Here is a 16,429-nt window from a genome sequence, read left to right as displayed (position 1 = left end):
TTGAAGCAAGTTTTAACTTTAACACATGAATTAAGGAAAACCTGACAATGTGTCTAAAAAACCTAACTTAAAAATGGACTTTTCTATCTAGTCAGATGAGAGGTCCAAAGGGGAAAAAAATGACTTCTATTTTGAAACCGAATAAGAAGGAAGAATGGAAAAGGAAAGCTTGTTAGACATCATCGTAATAATATATCTTTATAAAGTCATAAAAACAAATCATTAAATAATTTTTGTTAGTCTGATGTAAGTCTTCATTTTATATATAAGGGTATTCTGGATATTATAGAAGTGACATTTGGACTGATTAAAATATGTTAGGCAATTCTGAACATCATATTAATGAACTTAAGAATGAATGGGTCGGGTGTGATGGCTCATGCCTGTAATCCCAGCACTTTGGGAGGCGGAGGCGGGCGGATCACGAGGTCAAGAGATCGAGACCGTTCTGGCCAACATGGTGAAACCCTGTCTCTACTAAAAATACAAAAAAAAAAAAAAATTAACCAGGTGTGGTGGTGTGCGTCTGTAGTCCCAGCTACTTGGGAGGCTGAGGCAGGAGAATCGCTTGAGCCCAGGAGGCAGAGGTTGCAGTGAGCTGAGATCGCATCATTGCCCAGCCTGGTGACAGAGCGAGCTCTGTCTCGGGGGAAAAAAAAAAAAAAAAAGAATGAATGTAGACTTCAAGCTGAAGATGGTGGATTGAAGAAACACATCTAGCTCTAAACTCCTTTGGGGAAATCTAAGAAAGAAACTGATTTTTATTACACAATTACCTAAAAGTCAGGAAATTTGTGTATCAGTTATGTCTGGAAGTAGAAGTGGAATTGAGGCTAAAAATGAGAAGATTGTTTGCAAGTCTTTTTATGAATAGCCCACTAGGACTGTTTACCCTCTTATCCCCCAACTTTATCCTTTGAAAAAGATAAATAATACAGTCTTTGGTCTCAGGAACACCAGGTGTCTGTTGATGGCCAGGATACCATGTTAAGATCAGGAAGCCTAGGTGAAAATAGGACATAGTAAATACTGAGTTCTTGAGTTTGGCTTATTAGCGTCCAGGTAAAAAAAGATGGAACATATCTTCTCTAGAGAATCTGAAGGATCCAAGAGAAAAGGCCCCAAATAAAGATACGCTCATTAGAGATTCACAGAGAAGTGGCCTAATTGGATCATCCTAATCTGATGACTACAGTCAAGCTCCACATATGTGTAAATGTTTCTTTTTTTTTTTTTTTTTTTTTGAGACGGAGTCTTGCTCTGCCGCCCAGGCTGGAGTACAGTGGCCGGATCTCAGCTCACTGCAAGCTCCGCCTCCCGGGTTCACGCCATTCTCCTGCCTCAGCCTCCCGAGTAGCTGGGACTACAGGCGCCTGCCACCTCGCCCGGCTAGTTTTTTGTATTTTTAGTAGAGACGGGGTTTCACCGTGTTAGCCAGGATGGTCTCGATCTCCTGACCTCGTGATCCGCCCATCTCGGCCTCCCAAAGTGCTGGGATTACAGGCTTGAGCCACCGCGCCCGGCCTGTGTAAATGTTTCTAATCAGCTTCTTTGGTCACTCTCCTATATATGAGCATATTGCCAAGAATTACTCAGATATCTGGAAGAAAGCGTGTATTATAGTTTGAAAGGCTAAGACCAAATCAACAGGAGAGAAAAAATAACCTGGAAAACAACAAGTTTTTGCAGGGAAAAGAAAAACTATAAACTATTATTAATATCTTTAGCAAAAGAAGTAATTGTAATTATAAAACGAACAAGATGATATTTAAAAGGAAATTGCAGAGGTCAAAAAGCCAGTTGGAATATGAGCTTTAAAATATTCTCAAAAAACCCCCAAAACATAGATGATACACAGAAATGAACAACTTTAATAAAAGGCTTAAAGATAAAATTGAAGAAAGGTTCCAGAAAGTATATCAATTGAAAAGAGATGGAAAAAACAGAATGGAAACCATAAATTTAGAGGACCAGTGTGAGGTCTGACATCTGTAAATAATTGAAGTTTCAGATAAGGAACATGGAAGATGGAGGAGAAGGAAGTCATCAATGACTTTAACAATGACAATTATTTATTCAAGAAAATTTTCCCAACCTGAAGGACATTTAGTTTCTTTGTTAAAAGGGCCTACAAATTCCCAGTCTAACGGATGGTTAAAAAGATAAATTATGCCAGAGTTTGTCATTATATCTCATATCTCTTTGGTTAAAGAAAATTCCTCAGGTTTTCAGAAAAAAAGAAAAGCAAAATGATGTGGGAACTAATACAATGGAATATTGTCCAGCAAAGAACAAACTACTGATATATGAATAGCATCAATGAATGTCAAAAACATGTTGAGCAAAATAAGCTAGACACAAAAGAGTACATACTATATATGATGCCATTTATGTGAAGTTTAGGAACAGACAGAATGATTCTATGGTAATAGAAATCAGAACAATGGTTGCTTGTAGGTGTAGAGAGGGATTGGCTGGAAAGAAGCATGAGGGATTTCTGGAGGAAATTTGTTATATGTTGATTGTGACATGGGTTACATGTTTGTATATGTTTGTCAGAACTCCTCCAGTTGAACACATAGAGAATCTGTGTATTTCACTCTATGTAAATTTATCATTGATTTTAAAAATAACTTTAAAAAAGGTATTGGGTTTTCTCAACAGTGGCACCAGTAGTCAGAAGACAATTTACTGCCTTCACAGTTCTAAGCGGAAACCTACAAATCTATACTCAGTCAAACCATGAATCAATGTGAAGGTAGACTAAATATATTTTCTGACATTCAGGGTCTCAAAAAATTTGCTACCAATACTCCCTTTCTTAGGAAGCCCCTATAAGTTACCTGCTACCAAAATAAGGAAGTAAACCAAGAAAGGATCTTTGGATTCAAGACAAAGGTGGGTCCAGAGATGAGAGTCTCCAGCATGATGCTGATGAAAGAGCACAAGATGATAATTGTGTAGTAGGCCTAGAGAGCAACCATTTCATACTGGAGCAGGTTGGAAGACTTGGAGAGATTTCTTCCACAAGATAAAAATGATAAAATACCTTATATGTATAAACATCCTGAAAAATTTATACAACTAGGAAAGACTTTGGGTTGAGTTAGAAATGAGAACTAAGCAAGTAAAAAGAGAATCACTTCAGGGAAAACAATGTAAAGGAAAAGTGAAATCACTTACCGTAGGCATAATAATGTAATCATTGAAAATTGATGTTACTGAAGTTGTGATTGAACTATAGTGAGAAGATGAGGGATGGGCAGAGTGTTTACTGGGGCAAGAGATGCAAAACAGTGTAACCCTTATTTTCCATGGGGGAAAATGAATCAGTAATGCCTAAAACCCTGAAGTAGCATCTTATACAAATGTTACTTAGAGATTTGTTTTTGTAAAAGCAAAAAGGAACAACTGGAAAAAAAAAGTCACAAAAAAAGTAGTTGCATTTGGAGAATGGGAAATGTGCATGGGGCAAAGGACTTCTGTTTAACAAGTTTTATAAAAATGATTTGATTGTAAATTATATGCATTTAACTTTGATTAGAATGTCAAAACAAAATAAAAATAGAATCAGGGGATCCTGAAAAAGTAACTCGGAAGAATACATACCAAGATGTTAATTGTGATTTTTGGTGACTCATGAGATTACGAGTGATTTTTATTTTCTTTTTCAAATTTTCTGTGAACTTGGATTACATTTGTAAACGAGAGGGGAAAGATAGAAATAAATGTTATTTCCTGTATAAGAATATGAAGATGAATATGTTAATGTATTCATAAAGTGACCATTGATGTTCAGAAGGGGACCATCTCTCAGAGTGAATTTTGTCTAGCAGAGAAAATTCATTTTGATTGAGACAGTGAGGAGATAGAAATATATGAGGCTCTTAGAGAAATGATGTAGCTGTTAGATCACCTGTGTATAGAAATATATATTGTCTTCATTTAATCTTCATTTCAGTAACTCCTTTGTATAATTTAAAAAACTTTTTAGTTCAGTAGCATAGTAACATTTAATGTATATTGTAGTATTATATATAATACTGTCATTTAAAGAAATACTTGAAAGCTTTAAAAAATTTAAATTTGGCCGGGCGCGGTGGCTCAAGCCTGTAATCCCAGCACTTTGGGAGGCCGAGGCGGGCGGATCACGAGGTCAGGAGATCGAGACTATCCTGGCTAACATGGTGAAACCCCGTCTCTACTAAAAATACAAAAAACTAGCCGGGCGTTGGTGGCGGGCGCCTGTAGTCCCAGCTACTCGGAGGCTGAGGCAGGAGAATGGCCTGAACCTGGGAGGCGGAGCTTGCAGTGAGCCGAGATCGGGCCACTGCACTCCAGCCTGGGTGACACAGCGCGAGACTCCGTCTCAAAAAAAAAAAAAAAAAAAAAAAAATTTAAATTTACTGCATCTACTGCCTTTGTATTAAACTTTCCCTTTTTCTTTTAACAGAGAAACAGGAAAAGGAAATTGACATCTATGCTAACCTGTCTGATGAAAAGGCTTTCGTGTTTTCAGTCGCCTTGGCAGAAATAAATAGAAAAATTATCAATCAAAGACTTATTCTCTGATATTTGGTCTGCCAAACCTGCCGAAACTTCTGTCAGGATTACATCAGCAAATTCTCAAACAGTTACGGACTCTCAGGAGCATTCTGACTGCATCAATAAGGGCCATTGATTGTTTCTCTCCTGTCATTTAGCCTGTGCCACAGAAGCTGTGTAGGCTTGGACTGTTCTGGGATTTCCTTGTTTACCAAGGAGTATTGTCAGTGTTTTGTGTTTGGGATATAAGTAAGTGTATTTGCCAAAAAAAAAAAAAAAAAAAAAATGCTGGATGGATGTAAAGGATAAAAAGTGATGGGGTGTGGGGTAGGTATGAAAACTAGGGTAATAAGATGCTTGATTGTTTTCAGGTTTGCCACCAGAGATGCAATATTTTAAATACTGTCAGAGTGATTTTTAAAAATATATATTTCAGATTTTCAGTGCTAACAGATTGCATCTATACAGTTCATTTACTTTTAGTAAATTGGCAATTGATATTTTATTGAATGGGGAATTAAGAATATAAACTGTACATTTTGTCTTAAATTGATTTTTTTTCTTGGCCTTTATTTTTATTACTTAAGGTATGAGTTATATTTTAGGAGATACTTTCTAGACAGTTTGAAGTTTGGGTGCTATATGAAGAAAAACATTTAATGATATACTCAGATATAAACACCTTGTTTTTTTGAATGTAATTTATTTATTAGTTAAAAAAAAAAAACTTCTGCTCTCAAGATGGTGCCTGTTAACCTAAACATGAAATATATTTATTACATGCAAAATATTTCTTAGATAGCCACTTTTAAGCAGTAATGTTTTATCTGAGTGGATATTCGTTTATACATCCTGATAATTATTTAAATTGTTACTTTCACTCTGGAAGAAAAAATAAACCTTAATATTGAAACTAAGTAGATTAAATAGTGTGATAAAAATTTTTTGTTCTGGTGAAGTTTGTGAAATACATTTAAATTCTTAATTTTTCTAGTGTTAAGTTATAATCATTTATAGTTGATTTATACTAAATGCTTTTGCATTTTGGCATATCAATTTAATGTTTAACATATTCAAACTTGGCAGTCACTCCCCTTATTTTCAGTCCCTCTTCCCCCAATCTGTTTGGAAATCCTTTTAAAGCCTTCTTACAGAAGATAGTCATCAGTTAGATTTAGCCCCCTTTTAAGAGAATCTCCTTTCAATTTTAGTAGTAACATTATCAACTTCATCCTTCATCCTTCATCCTGCATCTCCCATCACCCCCTCAAAGAAAAAAGGAACATTTTTTCCTACTTTATTTAAATGATAACCAGCAGAGGGAGCTTAAGAGGTACTCTAGATAGGATATAGAATTTTCCTCAGGATTCCTTTTCCTTTAATTCTGTATCTGTCTGCAGTTCTACTGCAACTATTTTGTATGCATTTTATTTATTTATTTAGGAGACATAGAGTCTTGCTCTGTCGCCCAGGCTGGAGTGCAGTGACACTATCTCAGCTCATGCAACTTCTGCCTCCTGGGTTCAAGTGATTCTCATGCCTCAGTGTCCTGAGTAGCTGTGATTAGAGGCGAGCACCACCAGGCCCGGCCAATTTTTTTTTTTTTTTTTTTGTAAGTACAGATGGGGTCTCACCATGTTGGCCAGGCTGGTCTCAAACTCCTGGCCTTAAGTGATCCGCCTGCCTTGGCCTCCCAAAGTGCTGGGATTACAGGCATGAGCCACTGCACCCAGCCTTGTATGCATTTTAGAGTCTTAACTAGTAGTTTCCCCAATAATGTAATGTGATTTTATCTTTGAAACATACTGTAAGGAAACTTTTGATTTTAAGCAAAAAAACTTAAAAATGATTAATATCTAAAAACGCTTGTATACATACATATGTCCTCAGAAAAAGCAAGAGCAGCTTGTGGAATAAGCACCTCTCTAAGGAATTATCGATGTCAGAGTCTATCCATGTAAAGCTGAAGACCATTAGAGGGAAGTCATGTTAAAATATTCATTGGATATGGTAAAGGAGGTACTGGTGACTGGGCTGGAGCTTGCCATGTAGAAAAGTAATTACTTCAGATCTCATAATGTTAAATTATTGGCTTATTTAAAAATTTCCTTGGCAGAGAGGCAAATTAGGTTTCCTCTGTGACATAACCTATTTAACCAATTTTCCAAAAAATTGTATGCTCTGAGATACATTTATGAGCTTTCTTGTTATAAAGCTAAAAAATTTAATTTGTCTAGGCATGTCGTAATGGTTTCAGAAAATATTACTTTGTCACTGGTGTCAGAGAAACCTCTGTCATCAGCAAATGTCCTAAGAGTATAATTATAGTTCTTTACTTAATCCAATTTGTTCTGCTCTGATATCTATAAATGATGTGATTATTCAGAATACCTTGAAATGATTCCACAAGTAGATTAGGTCTGTTGAAGATAATTTATTCTTAAATATATAAGTAAGATTAAATAAAAGTAGTTTGAGAGTTGTTACTCCCTGCCTCACTCAATTCCATGGTATTCCAAAATGGTTTTGTGGGCACTTTAATACTTATAGTTTGATTTTGTTAGTTTTTGAAATGAACATTTCTTAGATTTTTATGGGCATTTTCTTGTATTTAAATGTAAATGATATAAAAGGGAAACTCTGCAAATTATTTCTTGTGTAGTAATCAGTGGAAGTGATCAAAGAGCTTGAAGCGGTTTATGATGAGAAAATTTAAAATTGCAAATGACCTGAAAATTTAGCCAGAATCTATTCTTATTTCTTTAAATTTCAGAAATACTTAAGGGGAAAAAAAAGGTCAGTATGAACTCCGGGTTGCTTCCTAAAAGTAATCAGATAGTGTTTTCCCTCAGATAAGATTTCAAATTGAAAAGTATTTGACTTCTTCAACTCTAGTAATTGCACTTGATTCTCTAATTCTGACCATTAAAATGACTTGGCAATATTTAATTTTGGCTTGCCTTTTAATCTGCATGTTTGTCTTAAATTTAGAAAAATTAAGCTCTTTACTTCTTTTATATAAAGTATTAATTGGCTGGGCATGGTGGCTTACACCTGTAATCCCAACACTTTGGGAGGCCAAGGCAGGAGAGTTGTTTGAAGCCAGGAGTTTGAGACCAGCTTGGGCAACGTGGTGAGACCGCGTCTCTACAAAAAGTAACATTAGCTGGGTGTGGTGGTTCCAGCTACTAGGCAGCTGAGGCTAAAGGATCACTTGAGCCCAGGAGTTGGAGGCTGCAGTGAGTGATGCAGTGAGTGAGTTTCAAACAGGACCGGGAGGCCGAGGCGAGCAGATTGCTTGAGTCCAGGAGTTTGAGACCAGCCTGGACAACATGGTGAAACCCCGTCTCTACAAAAAATACACAAAATTAGCTAGGTGTGGTGGCATGTTCCTGTAGTCCCAGCTACTCAGGAGGCTGAAGTGGGAGGATTACTTGAGCCCAGGAGGCAGAAGTTGCAGTGAGCCAAGATCACTCTACTGCACTCCATTCCAGCCTGGGCGACAGAGCTAGACGCTGGGTCTCAATAAAAATAAAAAATAAGACTCATCAGACAATGTCTTTTTTCCTTACAACTATCATAGATATTTTTAAGAACCCAACAGGAAAACAGTCTGTCACATTTACCACAATATTTTTCATTTGTATTTATCTTCTTTAATTATTGATGTTCCAAGTTTACATCGGTATCAGTCCTTTTCATCTGGAAAATTTCTTTTAGTGCAAGTCTATTGACATTTAATTCTCTTAATTTTTCTTCATCTGAGAATGTCTTTATTTTGCCTTAATTCGTGAAAGATATTTTTGCTGGATATAAAATACTGTGTTGACAGTTCTGTTCTTTCAGCCTCCATGGTTTCTGATGAGAAATGTGCAGCCATTAAAGTAATAATTCCCCTATATGAAACCTATTATTTTTTTCAGAGTATTTTCAGGAATCTTTGTCTTTGGTTTTTATTGGTTTGATTATGATATGCCTGGGTGTTTGAATTTATTTTCTTTGGGATTTGTTGAGCTTAAATGTAAGTTAATGCCTTTCATCAAATATGTAAAGTTTTAAGCCATTCAGATATTTTCTGCTCTACTTTCTCCCTCTTAGACTCCAGTGATGCAAGTGTTAGACTCTTTGGTATTATCTCACTGATCTCAGAACCTCTGTTCATTTGTTTTATTTTAATAAGTTATTTCAGTTGACAAAATTGTATATTGTATACAACATGATGTTTCAATATGTATGTTCACATTGTAGGATGTCTAAAGTAAAGATAATGAACATATGCATTATCGTGTATACTTACCATTTTTTGTGGCTAGAACAATTCTCTTGGCAATTTTCAAGTATCCAATATGTTATTAACTATTGTCGATATGCTGTATAATTGATCTCTTGAACTTATGCTTCCTAACTGAAAGTTTGTTTCATTTGACCAGCATCTTCCTAGCTCCCCTCCCTCACCACTGATAACCACCATTCTACTCTCTGTTTCTGTCAGTTTGACTTTTTTAGATTCCACATGTAAGTGAGATTATAAAATACTTATTTTTTTGTGCCTGGCTTATTAATATTCACCAGTTTCATCCATATTGTCATAAATGGCAGGATTTCCTTTTTAATGGCTGAAGAGTATTCTATTGTGTGTATATACTACATTTTCTTTATCCATTCATCTGTTGAACACTTAACATTGATTTTGTATCTTGACTATTGTGAATAATGCTACAATGAAAATGGGAGTGCAGATATCTCTTTAACGTACTGACTTCATTTCCTTGGATATATACCCAAAAAATGGGATTGCTGGATCATAAGGTAGTTCTATATTTAGTTTTTTGATGAACCTCCATACCATTTTCCATAATGGCTGTACTAGTTTACATTCCTACCAACAGTATACAGGAGTTTCTGTTTCTGCACATCCTGACCAACACTTGTCATTTTTTGTCTTTTTAATAATAGCCATCCTGACAGGTGTGAGCTGATATTATTGTTTTGATTTACATTTCCCTGATGATTACTGATGCTGAGCACTTTTTCATATATGTGTACACCATTTGTATGTCTTCTTTTTAAGAAATGTTTAGGCCGGGCGCGGTGGCATAAGCCTGTAATCCCAGCACTTTGGGAGGCCGAGACGGGCGGATCACGAGGTCAGGAGATCGAGACCAGCCTGGCTAACATGGTGAAACCCCGTCTCTACTAAAAAAACACAAAAAACTAGCTGGGCGAGGTGGCGGGCACCTGTAGTCCCAGCTACTCGGGAGGCTGAGGCAGGAGAATGGTGTAGACCTGGGAGGCAGAGCTTGCAGTGAGCTGAGATCCGGCCACTGCATTCCAGCCTGGGCGACAGAGCGAGACTCTGTCTCAAAAAAAAAAAAAAAAAAAAAAAAGGAAATGTCTATTCAGAAGCTTTGCCCATTTTTAAATTGGGTTATTTTCTTGCTATTGAGTTGTTTCAATTACTTATGTATTTTGGATATTAACCCCTTAGATGTATGTGCTCCCATTTGCAAATATGTCCTCCCATTCAACAGATTATCTCTTCACTCTTGATTGTTTCCTTTGCTGTGTAGAAGCTTGTTAGTTTGATGTAGTCTCACTTGTTTGTTTCTGCTTTTTGTTGCCTGTGCTTTTGGTGTAATATTCAAAAAATCATAGCCAAGGCCAATATCCAGGAGTTTTTCTAGCTTGTTACCTGTTTTCTTCTAGTAATTTTATGATTTCTGGTCTTAGGTTTAGGTTTTTAATCCATTTTGAGTTGATTTTTATATATGGTGTAAGGTAAGGGTCTAGTGTAGCTCTTTTGCGTATGGATAGCCTGTTTTCCCAACACCATTTGTTGATGATACTATCGTTTTTCCATTGTGTCTTCTTGGTGGCTTTGTAGAAAATTATTTGAACATACATGATTGGGTTTGTTTCTGGACTTGCTGTTCTTTTCCATTGGTGTACGTGTCTGTTTTTATGCTAGTACCATACTGTTTTGATTAGCTTTGTAATATAATTTGAAATCATGAATTGTGATGCCTCCAACTTTGTTTTCCTTTCTCAAGATTGTTTTTGCTATTTGAGATCTTTTGTGTTTTTAAGTTTTTGTTTGTTTGTTTGTTTTCTGTGAAGAATGTCATTGGAATTTTGATAGGAGTTGTGTTGAATTTGTATCATTTTGGTTACTATGGACATTTAAGTAGTATTCTTCAAATCTATGAACATGGGATATCTTTCCTTTTTTTGTGTCTTCGGTTTCTTTCATCAATGTTTTATAGTTTTCAGAGTACAGATCTTTATTATTATTTATTAAAATTTATTACATTTATTAAAATTATTTCTGGGCTGGGCGCAGTGGCTCACGCCTGTAATCCCAGCACTATGGGAGTCCGAGTTGGGTGGATCACGAGGTCAGGAGGTCAAGACCAGCCTGGCCAAGATGGTGAAACCCCATCTCTACTAAAAATACAAAAATTATTGGGTGTGGTGGCGGGTACCTGTAATCCCAGCTACTTGGGAGGCTGAGGCAGAGAACTGCTTGAACCTGGCAGGCAGAGGGTGCAGTGAGCCGAGATCGTGCCACTGCACTCCAGCCTGGGCAACAGAGCGAAATTCTGTTTTTTTTTTTTTTAAAAAAAACAGCGAAACTCTGTGTTGTTTTTTTTTTTTTTTGAAAACAAACTATTTTATTCTTTTGATGCTATTGTAAATGTGATTTTTTTCTTGTTTTTTTTTGGATAGATTGTTATTGCTGTAAAGAAATGCAACTGATACTTGTATGTTGATTTTGTATCTTACAACTTATTAATTCATTTATTCTAACATTTTTTCTGTGAAGTTGTTAGGTTATTTATATTTAGGATCATGTCATCTACAAATGGATAACTGTACTTCTTTTTTTCTGATATGATGCCTTCTTGCCTGATTGCTCTTGCTAGTATTTTTAGTACTGTGTTGAGTGGAAGTATTGAGTGGGCATCCTTGCCTTATACACATCTTAAAGGAAAAGCTTTCAGTTTTTTCCCCATTAATGATATTAGTTGAGAATGTGTACTTTTCATCAATTGCCTTTATTACATTGAGGAATTTGTCTTCTATACTTATTTTGTTGAGAATTCTTTTATCATAAAAGGATGTTATGTTACTGTGATGTCTGACTTTAGTATTAGGGTGATGCCGCCCTCAGAAAATGAGTTTGGAACTTCTACTTTTTGGCAGAGTTTAAGAGGGATTGGTATAAATTCTTTTTGTTTTTGTTTTTGTTTTTGTTTTTGAGACAGAGTTTTGCTCTTGTCACCCAGGCTGGAATACAATGGCGCAATCTTGGCTCATGCAACCTCCGCCTCCCAGGTTCAAGCGATTCTCCTGCCTTGGCCTCCTGAGTAGCTGTAATTACAAGCGTCTGCCACCATGCCTGGCTAATTTTTGTATTTTTAGAAGAGATGGAGTTTCACCATGTTGGCCAGGCTGGTCTTAAACTGCTGACCTCAGGTGATCTGCCTGCCTCAACCTCCCAAAGTGCTAGGATTACAGGCTGAGCCACTGCACCTGGTCAGTATTAATTCTTAGCTATCTGGTCCTGGGCTTTTCTTTGATGAAAAGTATTTTATTACAACTTTAATGTTTTTATTTGTGATTGGTATGTTCAGGTTTTCTGGTCTTGATTCAATCTTTGTTGGTTCTATGTTTCTAGAAATACCCATTTTCTCTCGGTTATCCAATTTGTTGGCATATAATTGTTCATAATAGTCCCTTATGGTCCTTTTTATTTCTGTGACATCAGTTGTAATGTTCCCTCTTTCGTTTCTGATTTTTAGTCTTCTTTTTTTTCTTAGTGTAGCTAAAGGTTTGTCAACTTTTATATTTTTTGAAAAACCAACCTGATTTTGTTGATTTTCTGCAGTTTTTCCGTTCTCTCTTTGATTTATTTCTGTCCTGATCTTTATTATTTCCTTCTTTCTGTTAACTTTGGGTTTAGTTTGTTCTTTTTCTAGTACCTTGAGGGGTAAAGTTAGGTTATTTGGGATCTTTCTTCCTTTATAATGTAGGCATTTGTCACTATAAAATTCCCCAAGTGCTTTTACTACATCCCATAAGCTTTGATATGTAGTATTTTTGTCTTCATTTGTGTGTATGTATGTATGTATATATGTATGTATATATACACACAGGGTCTTGCTATTTTGCCCAGGCAGAACTCAAACTAATAATCCTCCCATCTGAGCCTCCCAAGTGGCTGAGACTACAGGTGTGTACCACCATTCCCAGCTTGAGATACTTTTAAATTTTCTTTTTTAAAAAATTCACATATAAAATTTATTTCCATATAGAAAAATTTATAAGCTAAATATAAAGATTAAAATAGTGTTTAAAAGGCCCACTATATTTCAGTGCTAACAAACTAAATGAAAATAAGGCTATTTTGCATTTTAAATCATAAAATCTAAAATGTATCTTAAAATAATTAGATCCCCAGTGTTTGCTCTTTTTTTTATTTTCTTTCAACTTACATTTCCTGCTATAGCTTCTTCTTACCTGAGTGTTTGCTCTTCTTCCATCACAGCTATATTGAAGAACATACTGGTTTGGGTTGACTGGCCTACCTTGGTCATCTTTTATCAATCTAAAAACACAAATGTCATGCAGTTTCTGTTTCATTATGTTAATAGCTTTATTACATTGGGCTTGCTCTCAAGAGTTTCCTTCTTTGCTTGCAATTTACATACATCATCCTCTAGATTCAAAATTATGTCTAATTTGCATTTATAACAGTTCTGAGCAGCAACTTTATTTTTCCTTCTTCATCTGATATCACAGATGAGCAAGACTTGTAGGTCTGTCAGATAGTACCTACTTAATATGCTATTGAAAGAATCAACAGGTGGGCTGGGCGCAGTGGCTCACGCCTGTAATCCCAGCACTTTGGGAGGCCGAGCTGAGCAGATCACCTGAGATCAGGAGTTCCAGACCAGCCTGGACAACATGATGAAAACACGTCTCTACTAAAAATACAAAAACTAGCCAGGCATGGTGGCGGATTCCTGGAATCTCAGCTACTTGGGAGGCTGAGGCAGAATTGCTTGAACCCAGGAGGTGAAGGTTGCAGTGAGACGACATCACACCACTGCACTCCAGCCTGGGCAACAGAGCAAGACTTGGTCTCAAAAAACAAAAAAAGAGGCATGTGGACAATTTCATCTACAGAAAAAGGGATATGCAAAGTTTTAGCATGCCATTCATCACAGCTCAAGTTTCTATCTGTGTCATTGAGGTACCTACTCATTTTCTGTGACTTTCCAGGCCTGAAAAAGATTCAGAAGTAGATTCTGGTACACTTGGCTGTAAGTAGTAAGTGTGGTTATGAAATATGTCTTGAAATGCAAGATCCCTATGGAAACTATAATCACTACTGTGATCCATGTGACAAAGCATACTGGGTTCTGGGTAGCAGCCTCCTACAGCACCTTCTAAGTCATGATGGGAATGAGACTATACTAAAACCTATAGCATCTTCACAGAGTGAGAAGAATTAGACTTGGTGATAAGGTGCTATTGTGACAAGTCTAAAGAAAGGCCAGAATCAAAATCTGGTTCGTCAAAAAGCCGAGAAACATCCATTGGATCAAAGTCATTGTGGCTAATGACATTAAGTTTTTCAAATATATTTACGGGAAGGTAATACAGTAGGTCTTGGCTTTTTAGATTCCTCATCTGATTGTCAACACGTGGAAGAGATCCTGTCAAATTAGTTCTAGGAAGGGTTTGGCCAGGATTGGTGGTATGAGAATGTAACTGTAGAAATGGTTCTTGTGCCTGTGAAGTCCTTCCTCCTGCATCTCTTCTAAATGTATTGTTGGGACACCGCAACATGGCCTCATGAATATTGACATCATGAGTTATAGCCTGGCTAAAGTTTCCATTATAATGTGCTGAAGAAATTCATGCTATCATTGATACTGCCTGGAAGAGGAGGGGTATCTCCCGATGAGATCCCTCCAGTGAATTTTCAGGCTGTGATGAAAACAACAATCTTCCAGAGAGAAAGTATCTGTCCTATTCAGATGGCTCATTTCTAGGTTCAGTGGTCTTTTCTGCCTCCCAGTCATGTTTATCTGCTATTTGTTTTCATCTTCATTGTTCTGCTTTGTAATGAGTTCTTCTGGGTTGACGCATTTTCCTCGTGCTGGGAACTGGGAGCCCCAGCTTCATGCTCTTTTCTTAGTGCCTCATTTTCCTTGTTCTTCCCCGCCGGCCCCGGGGCTACTCCGAGCTGCTTGGGGATCCCCACTGCCCCGCTCCTGCGCAGCCTGGCTGGCACCGACTCCTCTGGTCAACGTGGCGGTGGCGCCGAGCAGCCCGTGGGCCATGTCTGCATCCCTAGCTGCCACGCTGTGCACCAGCCACAAATCCACTTGGGTGCGGGGGATGCAGGGGACCCCGAGCGCGCGCACCTCCTGGAGCAGCTGGCCCGCGCACCCTCACCCTCTCCCGGCAGGGAAGAGGCTGAGCGCGGAGGCAGAGCTGGCGGGGCCTTTCCGGAGCAGCAGCTCGTCGCAGCAGCTCGTCGCAGTAGCATGGTGGGCGGAGCTGGGTGGGCGGTGGCATGCAGAGGGTGAGGTCCATTTTCTTATTTCCTTTTTAGTCCAGTGGCTATTTAAGAGTATGTTTATATTTAGTTTTCACATATTTGTGAATGTTTCTTTTTTTTTATTTTTTAATTTTTTTTGCTGTTACTGATTTCTAATTTCACTCCATGTAGTTGGAAAAGATACTTGATATGATTTAAGACGTGTTGTGGCCTAACGTGATCTATCTGGGAGAATGTTTTATGTGTGCTTAAGAATGTGTAGGCCAGGCTTGGTGGCTCACACCTGTAGTCCCAGCACTGTGAGGCTGAAGGGGCAGAATTGCTTGAGGCCAGTTCAAGATTACACTGAGCTCTGCTCATATCACTGTAGTCCAACCTGGGTGACAGAGTGAAACCCTGTATTTAAAAAAAAAAGAAGAATGTATATTCTGTTGAATGAAAAGTTCTATTTATGTTTGTTAAGTCCATTTGTTATAATGTTCAAGTTCACTCCTTACTGATTTTCTGTCTGGACGTCCTGTCTGTTACTGAAAGTGGAGTATCGAAGTCTCCTACTACTGTTGCTGTCAATTTGTACTTTTAGATCTGTCAATATTTGCTTTGTTAGGTGCTTTTATGTTTGGTACATACATATTTTTAATTGTTATATCTTGTTGACCCATTTTTTGTTAAATGACCTTCTTTGTGTCTAGTGACAGTTTTTGACTTAAGTCTGCCTTGTTGGATATGAGTATAGCCACTTCTACCTTTTTTGGGTTAACATTTGCATGCAATATGTTTTTTCATCCCTTCACTTTCAGCCTTTGTGTGTCCTTGAATCTAAATGAGTTTCTTGTAGACAACATATAAATATTAAATCTGTTCAGGCACTCTACATCTTTCTATTGTGGAGTTTATTCCATTTACTTTTTTTTTGTTTTTTTTTGTTTTTTTTTTTTTGAGACGGAGTCTCGCTCTGTCGCCCAGGCTGGAGTGCAGTGGCCAGATCTCAGCTCACTGCAAGCTCCGCCTCCCGGGTTCACACCATTCTCCGGCCTCAGCCTCCCGAGTAGCTGGGACTACAGGCGCCCGCCACCTCGCCTGGCTAGTTTTTTGTATTTCTTAATAGAGACGGGGTTTCACCCTGTTAGCCAGGATGGTCTCGATCTCCTGACCTCGTGATCCGCCCGTCTCGGCCTCCCAAAGTGCTGGGATTACAGGCTTGAGCCACCGCGCCCGGCCTTGTTTTTTAAAAATATTTTTATTTGATGTATTATAATTGTATACATGAACGGGGCACAATGTAATGGTTTGATGTATTATATAATGTGG

General features: G+C 37.6%; 1 protein-coding gene and 1 pseudogene across 2 annotated transcripts in view; one reads left to right on the top strand and one right to left on the bottom strand.

The window, feature by feature from the left end:
- Positions 1-5,486, top strand: part of C20H16orf87 (chromosome 20 C16orf87 homolog) — a 32,977-nt gene extending 27,491 nt beyond the window's left edge. For both annotated transcript variants that reach the window (XM_025371494.1, XM_025371493.1), the window contains one exon: positions 4,454-5,486. In XM_025371494.1, the coding sequence (XP_025227279.1) occupies positions 4,454-4,572 (119 nt within the window). In that variant the 3' untranslated portion in view covers positions 4,573-5,486. The remainder of the gene's footprint in view (positions 1-4,453) is intronic.
- The window catches only part of LOC112614690, a 43,462-nt pseudogene continuing 32,421 nt past the window's right edge, over positions 5,389-16,429 (bottom strand).

The sequence above is a fragment of the Theropithecus gelada genome, chromosome 20 (genome assembly GCF_003255815.1).
Source record: "Theropithecus gelada isolate Dixy chromosome 20, Tgel_1.0, whole genome shotgun sequence".
Taxonomy (NCBI): domain Eukaryota; kingdom Metazoa; phylum Chordata; class Mammalia; order Primates; family Cercopithecidae; genus Theropithecus; species Theropithecus gelada.
Note: the sequence above shows the minus strand (reverse complement) of the source record. Positions and strands in the feature narration are given on the sequence as shown.